General features: G+C 38.8%; 1 protein-coding gene across 1 annotated transcript in view; it reads left to right on the forward strand.

The window, feature by feature from the left end:
• Positions 1-10572, forward strand: part of FOCAD (focadhesin) — a 335374-nt gene extending 324802 nt beyond the window's left edge. Inside the window, exons 41-44 of the mRNA XM_006140328.3 lie at positions 1759-1856; positions 4613-4864; positions 7886-7961; positions 10183-10572. Coding sequence (XP_006140390.1) covers positions 1759-1856; positions 4613-4864; positions 7886-7961; positions 10183-10256 — 500 coding nt within the window. The 3' untranslated portion in view covers positions 10257-10572. The remainder of the gene's footprint in view (positions 1-1758; positions 1857-4612; positions 4865-7885; positions 7962-10182) is intronic.
• Positions 10573-17984: the final 7412 nt, after the last annotated feature.

Raw genomic sequence — 17984 nt, forward strand, 5'->3', positions numbered from 1 at the left:
AAGCCACCAGATCCAGGACTCGAACCATGGTCAACTACATGGTAGTCCAGTGACATAGCCATTACGCCAACTGCTGGTCCCATCAATCTGACCATCTTTACCTTTAGTCTCAAGCCTGAGCTCTGCTAATTAATCACATGGTGTAGTTTTGTTTGTGTGTGAGAGAGAAAGATTCTATATAGATATGTTTTACACAAACACACACATTTTTATCACCCTGTGGCACATGTACTTGTCAGAAAGGGAAAGCACCTCCCCCTCCAAAGGGGTGTGATCACACTGCAATTCTTGTCCCTCCATTTCTCCATTCTATCTGGGTTTGGGGCATGCACATGTATGTGCCCAGTGTGTTTTTCAAAGCTCCAGGGCCAGGATCCAAACTGTGGTTGGCCATGTAGGATGCAGCTCCCCGTGCATAGTGCTTAGCCACTGCCCTATAGAGCCAGCCCAGATGGTGCAATTTTCAGACCGTTTTAGATCTTGTACTTGAATCATCATTGGGAAGGGGAACTCTCCCCTTGTGCTTGCCATCTTTTGGTCTTAGGCTTATAATTGTTGAAGACTACATTCAGCTTCTGACTGTCACCTGGCCAGAGAGACTCAGATGTGGCCGTAGGTGTGTCACTTATGTTGTGTGTCCCAGTTCCCCCAACCACTTCTAATATCTTTATGATTTTAAAGGAAAACCGATAAGCTTGATTATGATACTCAGCAAGACTGTCTAAGAAATGTTGATTCATCCTTTCTGGCATTTGAGACAGTTGTCTGGTATCTGCCTTAGTGCCTGCCACTAAAAAAACAAACTGTGATGAGAAACTGGATTTTTTGAAGCAAGTCAAATGTGTACTTATCAGGGAAAAAAGATAAACTGTGATGAGAAACTGGATTTTTTGCTGTAAGTCAAATGTGTACTTATCAGGGAAAAAAGAAATCTAGTAGGTATTTCCAATTAAGCCTGAAACTGTGGCAATAAATGGAAATAAGCTTAATGTTGTATTTGGTTCCAACTAGCCAGCTTTCAAAAGTACTTTTCATTTTCTTCTTAGTAATTTTTGAAAACTTCCCTACATAATCTTAGTGTGCTAGAATTCTTCACTTAAAAAAAAAAAATCAGTTACCCTGTAATGACTGGGTTTTATTTCATTTTTATGTCTTTGGGATAGGTCTTAGCTGTGATTTTGGTATAAATTGGAGACACTTCAGCAAAGGAGGACTATGAAAACAACTAATTATCTAAAACCCAACATTATTGGCTAGTTCACATACCAGATTACTCCTAATATGATTAAGTTTGTTATTGTTGTTTTGAGAGAGACTTTTTGCTATAGGGTACATGTGCTCACTAGAGAGAAAGAAAATGATCGAGAGATAGAAAGTGAGAAACCACCTCCCAGGGGTGATGACCATGCTGCAATCTTTTCTCCTCCATTCTCCTCTGAGGATTTTTAGGCACACACGCACATGCACCCAGCATGAGTTTCAAGCCACAGTGTCTGGGACTTGAACCGCGATCAGTCATGTGGGAGTATAGCACCCTAACCACTACACCCCCTGTGGCCTCCAATTTGTTTAATATTCAGAGACAGACTCCAGTGAATGTATATTATCACTAGGATTTGGGAGGTTTGAAGACTAGATTAGTTTTTGGATAAAGACCAAAATACAGCTATCTGACATGAATAGTGTCTCATGGGCAATCACAAGTCTCAGGTATTTCAAGAGGACTTGAAATTGAAAACAAAATCCTTTTCATTTCAGGTGTGTTGAAGAGAATGGAGTGGCTCTTGGAACTCATGGGTTATATCAGAAATGTTGCTTTCCAGTCAACATTGGTTCAAAAAGTGGCTCTTGACGAGGTACAGTCTGGAGGAGGAGTTCGTAGCTTGTTTAAAATATAGAATTCATATTTACTATTCCTAAAGCAGACTATGTTGTCATTTGTGGCATTTTCTTTCCTTCCTTCCTTTTAATTTTGAGAAGCACTTTTGACTTTCTGATGCTACAGCATAACAGTGTTATCATCATGCTCTTGGAAACACCTAGGTCTACTCTTTGAGAAATACTTTCAGCAGTGTGTGTTCCTTGACAGGCAGAACACAAACACTAACTAGAGAGGGACCTCAAAGTCCTGTGCACCTGGGCTTGAGCTCACTGAGATTGTGGGAGTTTAGGGCCGTGGCCTCAGTACTGGTGAAGTGCATGATAAATGCCTGCTTTGGAAAGGTTCCTGAGGTGTGTGAAGATAGTCTGTATGTGTGCCAGTACTTGTGTGCGTGTGTGCACACACACATGTGCATATATTGGAGGGGAGGTTTTTGTTGTTGTTTTTTAATTTATTTCATTTTATTTATTCATTCATTTATTTCAATTTGACCAGAGAGAGACAGAGAGAGAGAGTGAGAAAGCAAGAAAGCAAGCCACCAGGTTGAGGACTTGAACTGTGGTTGGCCATGTGGGAGTGTCCAGCACCTTAATCACCATGCCACCTGCTGGTCCCAAGGAAGAGAGTTTTCATTATATCCCCAAAATGATCCATGATCCCACCCACACACAGTCAAAAGTAAGAACCACTGGTATTGGGTGAATTTAAAAAGAAAAACATTAGGTCACATGAAGATAGTTCTTTCCCATTTTCCTTTATTTCCTTAATTAAGTGGGCTGCTGTGTATTTTCTAAAATAGAATTTTTTTTTCTATAGGCATGCTTCAAGGGTATCCTGTTTACTGAGGGGGTAAAATTTGCATAATCTGGGATGTTTTTGAAACTCTGCCTAATTTTTATGAAGAATTGTGTGTCTTTGTGAAATTTTAATTTCTGAGATTAGGGATTTCAAGAGATTGAGTACTTTCTAAACTATTTTTTTTTTTGCATAATATGTCTTCTTTTTATTTTCAAAGTTTTTCTCAGCTTTTTCTTTCTTACAAAAATCTTAAAACACAGAGACTACAGACAAGTGGAAAGAAGCATAACAGTGTAATTTAAATTTCAATTTGTAAAATTTTAATTTTGAAATTTGGGATTTCAAGAGATTGAGTACTTTCTAAAATATTTTTTTTTTTTGCATAATATGTCTTCTTTTTATTTTCAAAGTTTTTCTCAGCTTTTTCTTTCTTACAAAAATCTTAAAACACAGAGACTACAGACAAGTGGAAAGAAGCATAACAGTGTAATTTAAATTTCAATAACCAAAAACCCAGAGAGGACATCTATTACTACCATTCCTACAGATATCTGGATTAGTATGAAATCTAAACAGATGGATTCTAGACAGATTTTTAAACTGCATGAAGAAGGACCACCGAATGGCGAGATCCCACATGGCTGACTGCATGGTTTGAGTTCTGGATCCAGTGGCCAGATAAACACACAAGCATGTGTGCAAATGTTCTCTAACTCCCAAAAAGAGAAATGGAAGAGGAAAGATTGGGACAGTATGACCAACCCCCATGGAGCGGGGGTGTTTTCTCACTTTCTCTCTGTCTCTCTGGCAAGTGCATATGCCCTATAGCAAATTATAAATAAATAAATAAATAGGTAGATGAATAAAATACATTAAGAGAGACTTGTTCAGGGGCCAGTAGGTGGCGTGGTGGTTAAGGCACTGGATTTCCACATGACCGACTGCCTTTCAAGTCTGGACTGGCTGTTTGAAAATCACTCCAGGTATGTGTGTATGCGTGCCCAAAATCCCAAGAGGAGAATGGAGGAGAAGGGATTGCATGATGGCCATCATCCATGGAGGAAGGGGTGATTTCTCACTTTCTCCCTCTCTTTCATGAGCATACATGCTCTCCAGTAAAAATAAATAAAAACAAGAGAGACTTATTCAAAAATAGAATCAGACTACATATAAATAAATGAAATGCATGAAGAAAGACTTATTCAAAAATAGAATCAAGCTATACACATATTTTAAAATAAGGGTTTTTTTTCTTTTTGAGAGTTTTTTGCTATACTGCACATGCGCTCGCCAGACAGACAGAAGAGAGAGCTGCTCATGCGCTCGCCAGACAGACAGAAGAGAGAGAGAGAAAGCGAGAAATCACCCCCCAGGGGAGATGGCCATGCCGCAATCCCTTCTCCTCCATTCTCCTCTCAGGATCTTGGGTACGCATGCACACACGCCGGGCGTGAGTTTTAAGCCACCGGGTCCGGGACTTGAACTGCGGTCGACTACATGAGAGTCCAGTGACATAGCCATTATGCTGATGCTGGTCCCTAAAATAAGTTTTGACTGCATAACAAATATCTGTATCTCTTTATTTTCTTAAGCTCTTTGAAAACAATAAAACAGGAGTATTTAGTTCTCGGTATGATTAGGAGTGGAATAATGTTTCTCCTGAAATGTTTGAGCAATAATGAAACTCTTGGACCTTCTGTCTTCACTTAAGAAGGCCTCAGAAACCATCCAAAGCCCTAAAATGTCTCTTCACTAAGTGTAGAAATTGAGTATGCTTTTGAGACCAGTTCCTCTTTTGGACTAGGGGTGGAGGAGGAGAAGGGGTTGAGTAAAGGGGAAGATGACATTGCATCATGACAGGGGCTGTGTATGTCAACATGCATTACTTTGAATTATTAAAACATATGACCTAATGTTGTTTCTTTTTCATAGGCTTTGGACTTCTTGTTGCTGATATTTGCAACTGCAGTGGTTGCATGGGCAGACCATGCTGCCCCTCTCCTCCTTGGCCTCAGTACCAGTTGGTTGCCATGGCATCAAGAGAATGGTCCAGCTGGGCCAACAGCAAGCTTCCTTGGCAGGAGTCCAATGCACAGGGTCACTCTGCAGGAGGTTCTCACTCTCCTTCCCAGTAGCATGCCTCTTCTGCTGCAGAAAGAGCCATGGAAGGAACAAACTCAGAAGGTGAGGGTGGCAGCCATCTGGTAGCAGGGTGGGCAAGCAGCTGTCCTCTTCAGTGTTTTCTGCTGTAGAATTGCAGTGGGAGTTAAGCGAACTTGAATCACACCACAGGCTTTCATGCTCTGCTTTAAATCTCAGCCAGAGGTAGAGTCTCAGAGATTAAGGCTAGCCCAGGCTCAGAGCAACTGCTAACAAAAATAAAAATGATGGCCAGTCATGGCAGCACAGTTCCAGCCCAACCTAAAACAGCTGTGTGTGGTGGTATAGATCTGTGGTCCTAACTAGCTGAGAGGCTCAGGTAGGAAGACTGTGACTTGGTGAGACCCTGTCAAAAAATACTTCTGTGTCTCTTGTTCCTTTTCTCTCTTGTGAAAAGATAGTATTAACGCTTGCTTTCAGTTGGAAGGGGGTGGAGGGAGAAGGTCAACTTTCATTAATTTATTGAAGTCACATGTGTTCTTGATCCTGGAGGAGAAAGGAGGAGTGAGTTGAAGAGAACTCAGAATCTCAAAGTGAGGGCAAATGGTACAGCACATTCCAGACTACAAGGTGGTGCAATAAGTAGGATGTGATGATGAGCAAGAGAATTGTTCAGCCATGCCTGGGGTCAGTCAGGGTCTCTTCCAAGGGGAACTGTTGCCTGGGGTATCCATCTTATTGCAGCATATTTAAAGTTCCCCATGGCCCGTTCCACCCCATAGAAGTGCTCTGGACTTGGTCATGCCCCTGGCCTGTGCTAGGTACTGAGCTAAGTTTTGGAAAGATCTAATCTTATCATTCTTTTCCTCAGAAAAATCCAAACTGTACTGTAGGAAACACCTTTTGGTTTTTACACTGACATACCCCAATACTGTGCTTCCTGTACTTCTCATCACGTGGCTCTGAATGACCGGTCTTTACTACTGAGGGTTGGAATATCTGTTTTTGAATCTCAGTTAATCAAAACTGAATTTTTGTGAGGTTGAATGATTAAAACCAACTTGAAAGATTAAAACTAACTTACTATTGCTTATTCTTGAAACCTAAACATTAATATTTAAAAATGTTTCTGAATTGGGACTCATAGTTTAGCTATACAAAACTCCATTGAGTCTCTCAATGAAAATACCTTTTTAAAAATTGATAAGCATTAGTATTGCTGCCTCAAATTTTGTATTTTATTTTCCATTTTTCTTTTCTTTTTCTTTCTTTTATTTATTTTTCTTATTTCCTTAGTTACTAGAAGGTGTGTGCATGTACCCCCCAGAGAGAGACAGAGACAGAAAAGAAGAGCTAGAGGGAGAAAGCATCCAATAGGTGTGGTAATTTTCTCTATTTCTCCATCCTGTTGGGATTTGGGGCATACATGCCCATAGACTCAGTGTATTTTCCAAGTTGCTGGGTCCGGAATTCAAACCATGGTTGGCCATGTGGGACCTGGCTCCCTTAACCACTAGGCTATGAAGGTAGACCTTCTATTCTATTTTAAATAGAAGTATATTTAAGTGTTACTGTCCCTCATTTTATTTCTGGACTAGGACACCATGTTCATTCGGAATACTGTGTAGACATCCCACATGGATTATTTATTTCTGGTCCTTAATTAATTTACTTACCAGTAGGATATCATAAAGCAAAATTGAGGGAAAAAAAAATAAGGAAAAAATTTTAAAAGAAATTTTTGTTAGAGGGTGTGTGTGCTTATCAAAGAAACACACACAGAGAGACAGAAAGAGAATTCCCTATGGGGAATGATCACACTCCAATCTCTTCTCCTCCATTTCTCTTTCCTCTTGGGCTTTTGGGCACACATGTATGTGCACCCAGTGTGTTTTTTAAGCCACTGACTCAAACCACACTGTCAATCATATGGGAACCAGGCACCTTAACCACCATGCCAGGAACTGGCCTGAAAAAAAAATTTTTTTTTAATTAAAGGAGAGAATTTGAAATATTTTTTCCTCCCTATTTTATCTTTCTTCAACCCAGCTTCTATGCCTAAAGTTAAAATGTGTAGTCCCTGCTACTAATGTGTGCTTTCTTTAATGAACCAAGATTGGCAATATTCAGCCACTGATGAAATTACCCTGTATCTAATTCAAAAACAATTTTTTTATATTCTTTTTTTGTTGTTTCTTGAGAGGTTTTTGCTATAGGGTGCGTGCGCTCGCTAGAAAGACAGAGAGACAGTGAGATAGAAAGTGAGAAATCACCCCCCAGGGGGAGATGGCCACACAGCAATCCCTTCTCCTCCATTCTCCTCTTGGGATCTTGGGCACGTACGCACACGCGCCCCACATGAGTTTAAGCCACCAGGTCCGAGTCTCAAACCGTGGTCAGCTACATGGGAATTCAGCGACATAGCCATTATGCTAACTGCTGGTCCCTCAAAACAATTTTGACTGAATTCTGGAAGACTAGCTAAAGTCTGAAGTACTATGAGTTTCTATTTTATTCGTAGGATTTACTCACAGTTCACCTGCTTGGCTTAACAGTAAATTATTTAATATCTTTTCTTTTGCATTTCAACTTCCTGTTTCATCTCCAAGTGGGAAGAAACTGTTCTCATCTACAGAAACATGTTTTGTTTCATAAATGGGCTTTACATCTGATGCTCCAGCCTGGGAGCATAGGCCAAGGTGCACATGGAACCAGGTGGGAGGCAGCGTGAGGCAAAGAAAGAAAATGGGGCTTTGAAGTACTTTGGTTCAAATATTGATTCTGCTACACATTGGAAATGGACTTGGGCAAGGTTCTTAACATCTCTGAGCCTCTTTGAGTGATGACTTCTGGACACCTTGTCCCCAGGTATTCCCTGGGAGAAGTACAATAGATTTGACTTTCCCAGGCCATTTGACTAAATGGGAGCTGTGTCCCATTTTACCATATGTTGTGTATGGTCCCTTTCTCATCCTTCTTCCCCAAACCTGGCAGGTATGTGAATAACTATTGCACTGATATGCCTATGTAGGCCCAAGGAACTGACTGATGACTTGTAGATGGTGGGATTCTCTTCACTGACACTGTTCTTCATTTTCATCCTAGTTCATTGACTGGCTATTCAGCATTATGGAAAGCCCTAAAGAAGCCCTCTCAGCAAAGTCCAGGGATCTTTTAAAAGGTATTGCTTCCATGCTTTATGCCCAGCCTGAGTGAAAAACCACCCATTGTGGTCCATGATGTGGCATTCTAGTGCATATTGGTTTCTGAAAGGGCTCACCTCAGTTAGCTTCAACAAGTCATCTGCAGCATGTGGTATTTTGAACCAGAAAATAGATTTAAAATGAGTTGTACTGCCTTTACATTTAACTTTTATTTAAATGGTTTAAAATGTTATATTATAATAGTAAAATATTATTTCAATTAAAACTTAGAAAATTCAGGAAAGTAAAAAGTAGCAAAGAGAAATCCAGAGTCCCATGCCCAATGACAATTTTGATATTTACTACAAGAAGTAATTTTGCCTCCTTCTGTGTGTTGTTTTTTGTTTTTATATTTTAGATTTTGCCATAGGGCACATTTACTTATTTCAGACAGACAGAGTGAGAGGAAAGTGAAAAATTCCCCCACCGGGAGAATGGCCAGGCCACATTCCTTTCTCCTTCATTCTTCATTTGGTATTTTGGGTACAGATTTTAGATTTTGCCATAGGGCACATGTACTTATTTCAGGCAGACAGAGTGAGAGGAAAGTGAAAAATCACATTCCTTTCTCCTTCATCCTTCATTCTTCATTTGGTATTTTGGGTACACACACACACACATACTTGCTGTGTTTTTCAAACCTCCAGGTCCAAGACTCAAACCGCAGAGTTGTCTATAGGGAACCCAGCTCCTTAACCACTGTGACACTTACTGGCCTAAGTTTTAGCATATTTAGAATCATATATCACTGAAAAAAAAAGGACACTTTTAATAATGTCTTTATTTTGATACATTTGATACACATTTAAATCTGTTCTTGTACTGCCTTCATAAGTGGTACTTTTAATAGCTGCATAGTATTTTGCCAAGGGCACTATGCATTTTTCATACTTTCAGGCATTAGATAGTTTTCATGTCTTTTGTAATTCTCTATTGAACTTTTGAAATTAAGACTGTAGAATCTATGGACATGGATGATCTTTCTGTGAAAATTATTTTTTCACACAAATCTGAGAAGCAGTTGGGCATTGGCTATGTCATCCATGTCTTGGGAGTTAAGGGTCTGGAGTCTCCCAAGGCCTGCCGCTGCAGTCCTTGACATGCTGTAGGACTTCGCACTGACAAGTCATGCCTCCGAAAGCTGCCTTTGGCCTACTTTGTTGTCATTTATTTTGCTTTAACTGTGATATAATTCATTGGTTGCCAATGAGCAAGAATTCATGGGTTTTAATCCTTTTTATGGGTGGGAGGCATGTGTATAATGGAACAGTGCTCTCACATGATTCTGATAAACCACAGAACTTCATTGAGAATCAAGGTTGGGATCTGACATATTTTCACTTGATATCCATCCCTACTTTTCCTCTGTTCATGTGCCTCAGAGAGTTTGGGCTCATTTTCAGTGGCCATGGATCTGTAATATTATTGATTATTCCAGACATACACTGTCTTAGATCATAAAGATAACAACTGGAACTGATGAAAATAGTCATTTGGATCAAGTAAGCAGATGTTTACTTGATTATATAGGCATGGGCTTATTGGAGTTACTTGGTAATTGTGTGATTCTGATACATTCCTGTGTGTTTTTATATTTTAAATACCATCTTAATATATTTATAGTAATATTCTAAGATAAACTATACAGTAAGTTATCTAAGGAGAGTGTACAAAACTTTCCTACTTTAAGTGGATCCCTAAGGGGTCAATGACAGATCAGGAAAAGTACATGTGAATACGTTTAGCTGTAGTTTAGTACAGTCATACTTGCTCCAGTGAGCACATGAACATAACCATTGATTTATCATAGAATTCATTTTTTGGTTTTGCTTTTGAGCTTTAATTAAACATTTAATGAGAATGTCATATTCATGTAGAAAAGAGCACAAGTCATAAGTGTATTTTTACAAAAGAAACACTCATGTAATCAGCACCTGCATCAAGGAAAAGATCACTGGCATTTCAGATGAACTTTTCATTTAAATTCTGCAAAATTTTCCATATAACTGATTGCAAGGTAACTTTAAAAAGAAAAAAAAATTGGAAATGTGTTTCTGCCATTAAAATTCTTCCAAAAGTTTGATGGGAATTCTTAGTCTTAAAGATTAGCCAAGTATGAAAACACCTTTTTGGTCAAAATGACCTTTTCCAGTGCATCACCGTCAAATCAATGTTACACCTAATTTTTTGTCCTCTTAGCCACCCTGCTGTCTTTGAGGACTCTCCCTGAGTTTAAGAAGAAAGCCATATGGACCAGAGCGTATGGTTGGTGAAGAGGTGCAATAGCCAATAGCAGCTGGATGGCAAAAAAACCATAGAAACAGAAGTTTTCCAGAATTCATGCCTGGGATTGCTGAGATCTGGTGCAGAGAGTTAAGGGTAATAAAAAGGCTGCCACATCACTGACAGCTTGACACACGCATGTCAGGAACATGGCGCATTGCTTTGGTGCCCAGGGCAGTTGAGACTAAAACAGGAATTTGAATTTCCTCCATTTGATGAAATTTCAATGTGAAAATTTTCTTTGTTAAAACTTGACTATATCATCTCCCTTCCACTCCCAAAGTTCTAGTAAAATAATCTTCTGGATTTTGTGCACATGACTGTTATTTGTTTTGAGGCATGGGGAGATATTTAGCCAGCAAAACCAAACCATAATATTGACAGTGCCATGATTATCAATTTTCTATGAAGCCTCTAAGAGGATATTTGTTGACTCAATGAGTTAGACAAGTTTTCATGTTCTTATTGATTAAAAAGAAATAAAAAACACTCTCTTGGAACTGCTGTACCTATTTAAATAATAAGCATGGCATTGATTAGTAGCTAAATCAGATTCATTGGTGGGGATATAATTTCCTATGCTTTGTTGTTTTGAATGCAAATGAAGGTTATCCACTTCAGAATAGCTTCAGACAAAGAGGAGAATGTAAGTTCACAGACCAAGAATTTGAGAGTCGACCTGATCAGGCATTGCTGCATCCAGTGACTGCAGTGATGCCATCAGACTTCATTCCTGTCCAGGTCACCCTATGTAGTTGGCACAATGGCTGCCTGCAACCTCCAAGGAAAGGAAAAGGACCTTCACTTATAGGTTTGGCAGAAGCCACATGGGGAGGACACTGGTTCAGTCTGGGTTGTTTGTGAGTCTCTGAACAAGTGTCTGGGTCCTGGAAAGTGGGATCGTCTAATTGGCCAGACATGAGTCATATGACCACTTCTAAGTTCCTGGACAGAGAGGGGCAGAGGCAGCCCCACCTACGCCACTTGCACCAGGTTCCCCCAAGAAGAAGGATGATGGGATGTTGGGGAGCAAAAAATTACAAATTATATTCTATAAAGATCAATCTTTTTTTTTTTTTTTTTTTTGGTAAGTAAAAATGTCTGAATCAGAATGACAAGTAGCCTAAAGTAAATGAAGGTTGGAGACTTTTGATCTGTTTGCTAATTATCCTTCCTTTGCACAGCCTTTAATCAGAGCTTTGTCTTTAGCCAATCATCTAAACATACTGATGAGATCACGGGGAAGACTAATTTTGCCCCTGAAATTATTTATTTTTGTGTCTGTCATGCCTTGGCAGTGCCTGGTGCTCAGAAGCACTATGAAACTTACAGCATTCTCCATGTGACTTGTGTTACTTTCATATTATCCAAGTGTACCTGCCACTTAGGTTAAAGATAGCTCTGGGCCATCCCTGTAACACAGTGGTTAAGGGAGCCAGATCCTACATGGCCAACTATGGATCGAATCCAGCCCTGGTATGTGTGCATGCCTGCCTGAAATCTTGATAAGAAGGCAAAATTAAGGAAAAAGTTCTATGATATGACCATGCCCCATTGGGGAGAGCTTTTTCTCTCACTCTCTTTATGTCTGGTAAGCACATGTGCCCTCTGGCAATTTTTAAAAAATAGCTCTAATAGCTTTGTTTTTCAAATATATTATAGGTTGAGCATCTCTGTTCTAAAATCCAAAGTGTTTCAAAATCCAAAACTTTTTGAGCAACAATGTGATGCCACAAGTGGAAAATTCTACACCTGGCCTCATGTGATGAGATGTAGTCAAAGCACTACAATACAAAATATTGTGTAAAATTACCTTCACACTAATTGTTTAAGGCATATCTGGAACATAAATGAATTTAATGTTTAGACTTGGGTCACATCCCCAAAATAATCTCATTTTGTATATGTAAAATTACAAAATGTGAAAAAAAATCCCTAATATCCTGGTCACAAGCATTTTGGATAAGAGATAGTCAGTCTGTATTTGGTTAGAGGTTATCATAGAGGGAAATAAATTTGGAGGAAACAGAAAGGTAGAAATTTTATACCAGAAACCAGCTTCTCCTTCTTACTCACATATACGTTTTTGTTTGTTTGTTTGTTTGTTTGTTTTTGAAGAGGTTTTTGCTGTAGGGCACATGTGCTCACCAGAAAGACAGAAAGAAACAGAGAGGCAGAAAGCAAGAAATCACCCCCCAAGGAGGATGGCCACACTGCAATCCCTTCTCCTCCATTCTCCTCTCAGGATCTTAGGCATGCATACACATGCACCTGTCGTGAGTTTAAGCCACCAGGTCCAGGAATCGTACCATAGTCGACTACATGGAAGTCTAGTGACATAGCCATTATGCCAACTGCTGGTCCCTTTTTTTCTTTTTTAATACTTTGTATCACTAAGAAGTTGAAATTCATCTAACATTTACTGTTAGGTGCCAGATTATAAATACACTAGAGCTTTCACTTGTATTGTTCTATTTAACTCTTATTTTATTTAACCTTTGCAACAATACTATAAGAAATCATTACTTGTGTTTTATATTTTAAAATAGGATAAACATTGAGGGCCAGCAGGTAGGGTGGAAATTCAGGCACTAAATCCCACATGGGCAGCTTCATGGTTCTAGTCCCGGATATGGTGGCTCAAGAATAATTTTAAGTGTGTGTGTGTATGTGCCCAAAATCCCGAGAGGAGAATGGACAATAAGGGATTGTGGGGTAGCCATTCCTCCAGGGGGTGATTTATCACTTTCTCCCTCTAGCAAGTTTTTGCACCCTATAGCAAAAACTAAAGAAAAAAATAGAATAAACACATCTAGAACCAAGGTTCTAGAAGCTCAGATACAATACTATTTTAACACACTTTTTGTATTTCACAATTTCTTAGAGTCAAGAATTTGGGAGAAGAAGAGCTAGACAATTCTGGCATGGGGTTTCACATACAGTTACATGATCTAGAAAAGCAGAGAAGGAAAGCAAGCTGGGGCCTGCTGGAGCCTATTCCTCTCTCCTCAGTGCTGTTTCTCTAACACCAGGCTCATCAGTTACCACTTCTAAGATTAAAACTCCCACTGAGGATTAAACCTCATTCACATTTAAGGTAAATTGCTATAATTGGATAAACAACTTTGCATCATTTTTAAAAAAGAGTTTTTCTTATTTATCATTATTTTTTCTTTTATTTGCGAGAGGGCACATGCACTCACCAGAGAGCGACAGAGGGAGAAAGAGAGCGAGAAAGAGAAAGCAGCCAGGTCTGGGACTCAAATCATTTTCGGCCACGTGGGAGTTCAGCACCCTAACCACACCATCTGCCCACCTCAATTTGCTTCGTATTAATAGGCTACTGGAATTGGGAAATTTAGGAGCTGTAGGGTAAATGAAGAGGTCTTCATGGGTTGAAGGACTTTAGACTTCTGGGTCAGCTTGTAAGCATAAATGGCAATAAAGGGTAGGGAAGAGGAAGTGGACACTGAAGAGCTAGTCTGCATTTCTTCCTCCTGAATCAGCAGCTACAGACTGCTAATGGCCAAGTAAAGGGATGAACAGTCAGTACCGTCTTCTACGCTCAGACCGCTCATTTCAGTTGAGTTCAGTTTCTTACTCAAACCTTGTCCCTCCTCCGGCTCTTGACTAGAAAACGTTAGAGGACAAGAGAGGAAGTAAGATGTATATCTTCTCTTCCTCAGCTCCCTCTTTTCATTTAGAGCAGCCTTGACTGTAAGAGTCATGATTTTCCTACTCACAGGAACCTCTACAGATTCTCAATCTGAAAATGTAAAAGTTCTAAAGTTTAAGTATTATAAGATATGAATATATATAACAGGTATAATTTCTGTTTATCTATATGCCCTCAGGTAAGAATTAAGTTACCCTCTTAAGATAGCATGATTTGGGGACCAGCAGATGCATAATGGTTATGTCGCTGGACTCTCACATAGTCGACTGCGGTTCGAGTCCCGGATCTGGTAGCTTAAACTCACGCCAGGTGCATGTGCATGTATGCCCAAGATCCCAAGAGGAGACTGGAGAAGGGACTGCAGTGTGACCATCCCCCATAGGGGGTGATTTCTTACTTTCTGTCTCTCTTTCTTACTCTCTGTCTCTCTTTCCGGTGAGCACACATGCACTATAGCAAAAATCTATCTAAAAAAAAAAAAGATAGCATGGTTTGTTCTTCAGAAACCAGAAGTCCCTGCCTTTTTAGACCAGATGTTCCTTGCTGTATACAAAAGGAAACATTTCCTTACAAGTCATTCTCTGGTAGTTTTTGAAAGCACGTGTTACCAAGACAAAGAGCATGCTAAGATATATTAACAAAGTAATGTGTGGCATTGGAGCCACGTTGTATCTCTCAGAAGTATCCAAACACTGAGTCTTGATTGGAAAAGTACACATTCGGAACAGATGTTTGGATCCATGCAAGTGCTGACAATTTTTTTTTTGCCTTGTGTAATAACTCTACAGTAACCAATAGACTGTCGATGACCTTTTTCTTTGAAGTTTTTGACATCAAGTACCAGAAATGAACTTCTACAAATTTATTTTAACCCAAAATAATGGTATTATAATCATATAAGGAGTCAGATTTAGGAAGGGATTCAATTACTGTCTTGAAGTAACTTAGTCACAATGAAAGTAAGCACCAGTTTGAGTTTGGGTGAATTTCTAAATAAATTGCTGTTTTGGGAAGACAGATAAGATCATCAGAGGATGGGGCCTTCATAAAAATATGACTTGCACATTAGATCCCTGTTTGGTCAGTTTCTATCTCCAACCAGCCTACTCACAGGAACTATTTCAGATGGAACCAAGGGATGCAATGTGGCTGGAACAGTTCGCACCCTTCATCACTCTGGGAGGAAGGCACCTCACGGCATCACCTTCATGTATAAATGTGTATCATCATTGCTCTGGTCCTGAAGGAGGTAGCACACTTCTTTATCTTCTGACAGGAAAACTTTGTTTTGATCCTGGAAACTCTGAAGTCTCATCTTCTTAGACATGTGATATATGCATAGTACTTAGGAGATTCTGAATAGGCATGTAATCTAATCTTCCTAAATAGTACAAAATTCTTCAAATTGCCAGTTAAGAAGCTCATTTGATTCTTGTCAAGTATAGGGAACTTGTGAAATAATTTCCAGATAAACTATTAAATACGAAGCCAAACAATAGACAATGATAACTCTGAGCTTTTGATTTTATTGGATAAACGAATAACCTATGTCACAAAAGAAAGTTAAAAAGGGGTTACAAGAGAATATGGAAATTTGCCTTATAAATTCTAAAAGAAATCCATCACTTTTATATGTTTCACTGCAAATAAATATTTGTAATGCTTGAACACATGCCTGACAACATGTATGTAAGGTCTTGGGAAAATAATAGATGTTTCTTAACAAAGAAATTGTTCTCCTTAAGAATTAAAACTTTCTAGAAGAAAGCAGAATGTTAAGATATTTATATTAATTGAAAGGAAAACAAAACTAAAAACCTAAACCTCTGTGCCTTTTAAATGTAAGGTACCCTTTGAGATATAATTGAAATTCATTATCTAATTAATCTGATAGATTTATTTAAAATTTTTTTTACAGATGTAGTAGTAGTAGTCTGTAAAGTTAAAATTGTATGATTTTGAGTGTCTTATATGCCACAATACGAGGTCATAGGGTATAAACTTATGCAAGCGATGACATGCCTGTTGTCATTGGCACTTACATGCAGAGGTTATAAATCTGCAACCCATCGTGAAATAAAAGCATGCAGGAACATAGTATAGATTTATCTACTTCTGGCTAGTCCTTTATAGTTTGCAAAGGTGTAACATAACCTCACTTACTCTTTGGAACTGCCTTGAGTAATTAAGGAAACTGGAGCTTGGAGTATCATTCAGTTAGAGAATACTGGAGTTCAATCTCAGATCAACCCAGTGTTCTCTCTAGACCACATTACCGTGTATAAGACCCCAGGATTCAGCTGAATAGCATGAAGTTCATAAGAGAAACCCACATTTATGTGATAAATTAAGTCATATTTTTCACTAGTTGACTTTCATGTGGAATTGACTTTTTTTTTTTTTTTTTTTTTTTTTTTTTTTTTTTTTGAGTAAATCCATTTTTTTTGCTATGGAGTACATGCACTTGCCAGAGAGAGAGGGGGGGGGGAGAGAAATTCACCCCCCAAAAGAATGACTATGCCACAATCCTTTCTCCTTCATTCTCCTATCAGAATCTTGGTGATGCATGTGCATGTACCCGATTTATTTTTCAAGCCATTGGGTCTAGGACTTGAACCTCACAATCAGCCCTGTGGGATCCATCCATCTTAACCACCAGCTGACCTGGCTAACCATTTTTTAGCTAAAAATGAAAACTCCAGTTACTCTTAGCAAAAAAAGACTAATTCGTAATTCTTATTTGACATGTTAAAAAACTAATGTAAGAGAAAAAATGCCATTATTTTAGTTCCGAGAACATTGTATGCTGACTTTTACCTAAGTAGTTCTTACCAGCAATTTTCTATCCAAAGATAAAATACTGCAGATTCTAAAGCAGTCAGTCATTCTAAACCTCAGTGTGCTTAAAGCTTATTTGAGGGAACTGTCAAAATATAGGTTCCAGGGCTCATTCTCAAAGATTCCGATTTAATAGATCTTTAGTGGAGTCCAAGAATCCACATTCTAAACAGGTGCCTTTGTTAATTCTGTGACTGTTATTCCCTACAATGAAACCTGGAAAAGTGTCCAGGAGAAAAGTGCCATGTAAAAAGCGACACATCATTCAGACCCCAAAGAAAGTAAAAATTACCTGAACAAAGGAAAATATGATAATGATTACGAAGCAAAAGTAATCAAATGAATGAAAGATGTTGGGAAAAAAAGAGATAGTTTTTAGCACATTTTAAATTTAAATCACCTTAATACTTTAGCACAATAAAATGTAACTGATTTCTCCATATGTAAATTTCAGTGTTGATTCTTTCTTAGGAGAAACATTTTGGATATTGACATATATATTTCAACTTCTGAAGGAAATACAGATTCTCACATGTGACAGTTTGTTCAAGGTAGGCAAAGTAAGGAGTGATTTTAAAAGTAACACTTCTGGGACCAGCACATCGCATAGTGGTTAAGGGTTGGACTCCCCTATGGCTGACCTCAGTTTCAAGTGGCTTGAAAATCATTCTGGACTCATGTGTATGCATCCCCAAAATCGCAGAAGGAGAATGAGAAGAAGGGATTGAGGAGTGGCTATCCCCCCGGGGCAGGGGGAGTTCTTACTTCCCTTCTCACTGTTCCTTTCATATATGCCCTATAGCAAAAACCTTAACAAACAAAAAACAAAGAACACTTCTTTTAGAGACTTCAGTGAAATTTTGTATATACTTTAGGAAGAAACCTGTTTGTCAGGAGCCTTGAAAAGGTTATCACATGGTGCCTGGCTTATTCTAGGCATGTAATAAGTGTTTCTTGAATGAATGTAGGCATGTGTTTGCAGCAGTCTAGGGATCAACTCATTTTATTGAGGTCAACTTGTTTGCTGAATAAAAACTCAAGAACAGGATAACAGTGTTTCTTGAAAAGCATACTGGACAAAAATAAGATGCATCTACACCTAACAGAAATGTTTGGAGGAAGTGTTAGGTGTTCTTTTTGTTTAACTATTAATACTTTGATAAAAATCTCAAGGATGATTTTGCTGTAATGCAAGAGAAAGAGT

The sequence above is a fragment of the Tupaia chinensis genome, unplaced genomic scaffold (assembly GCF_000334495.1).
Source record: "Tupaia chinensis unplaced genomic scaffold, TupChi_1.0 Scaffold000029_1, whole genome shotgun sequence".
Classification (NCBI taxonomy): Eukaryota; Metazoa; Chordata; class Mammalia; order Scandentia; family Tupaiidae; genus Tupaia; species Tupaia belangeri.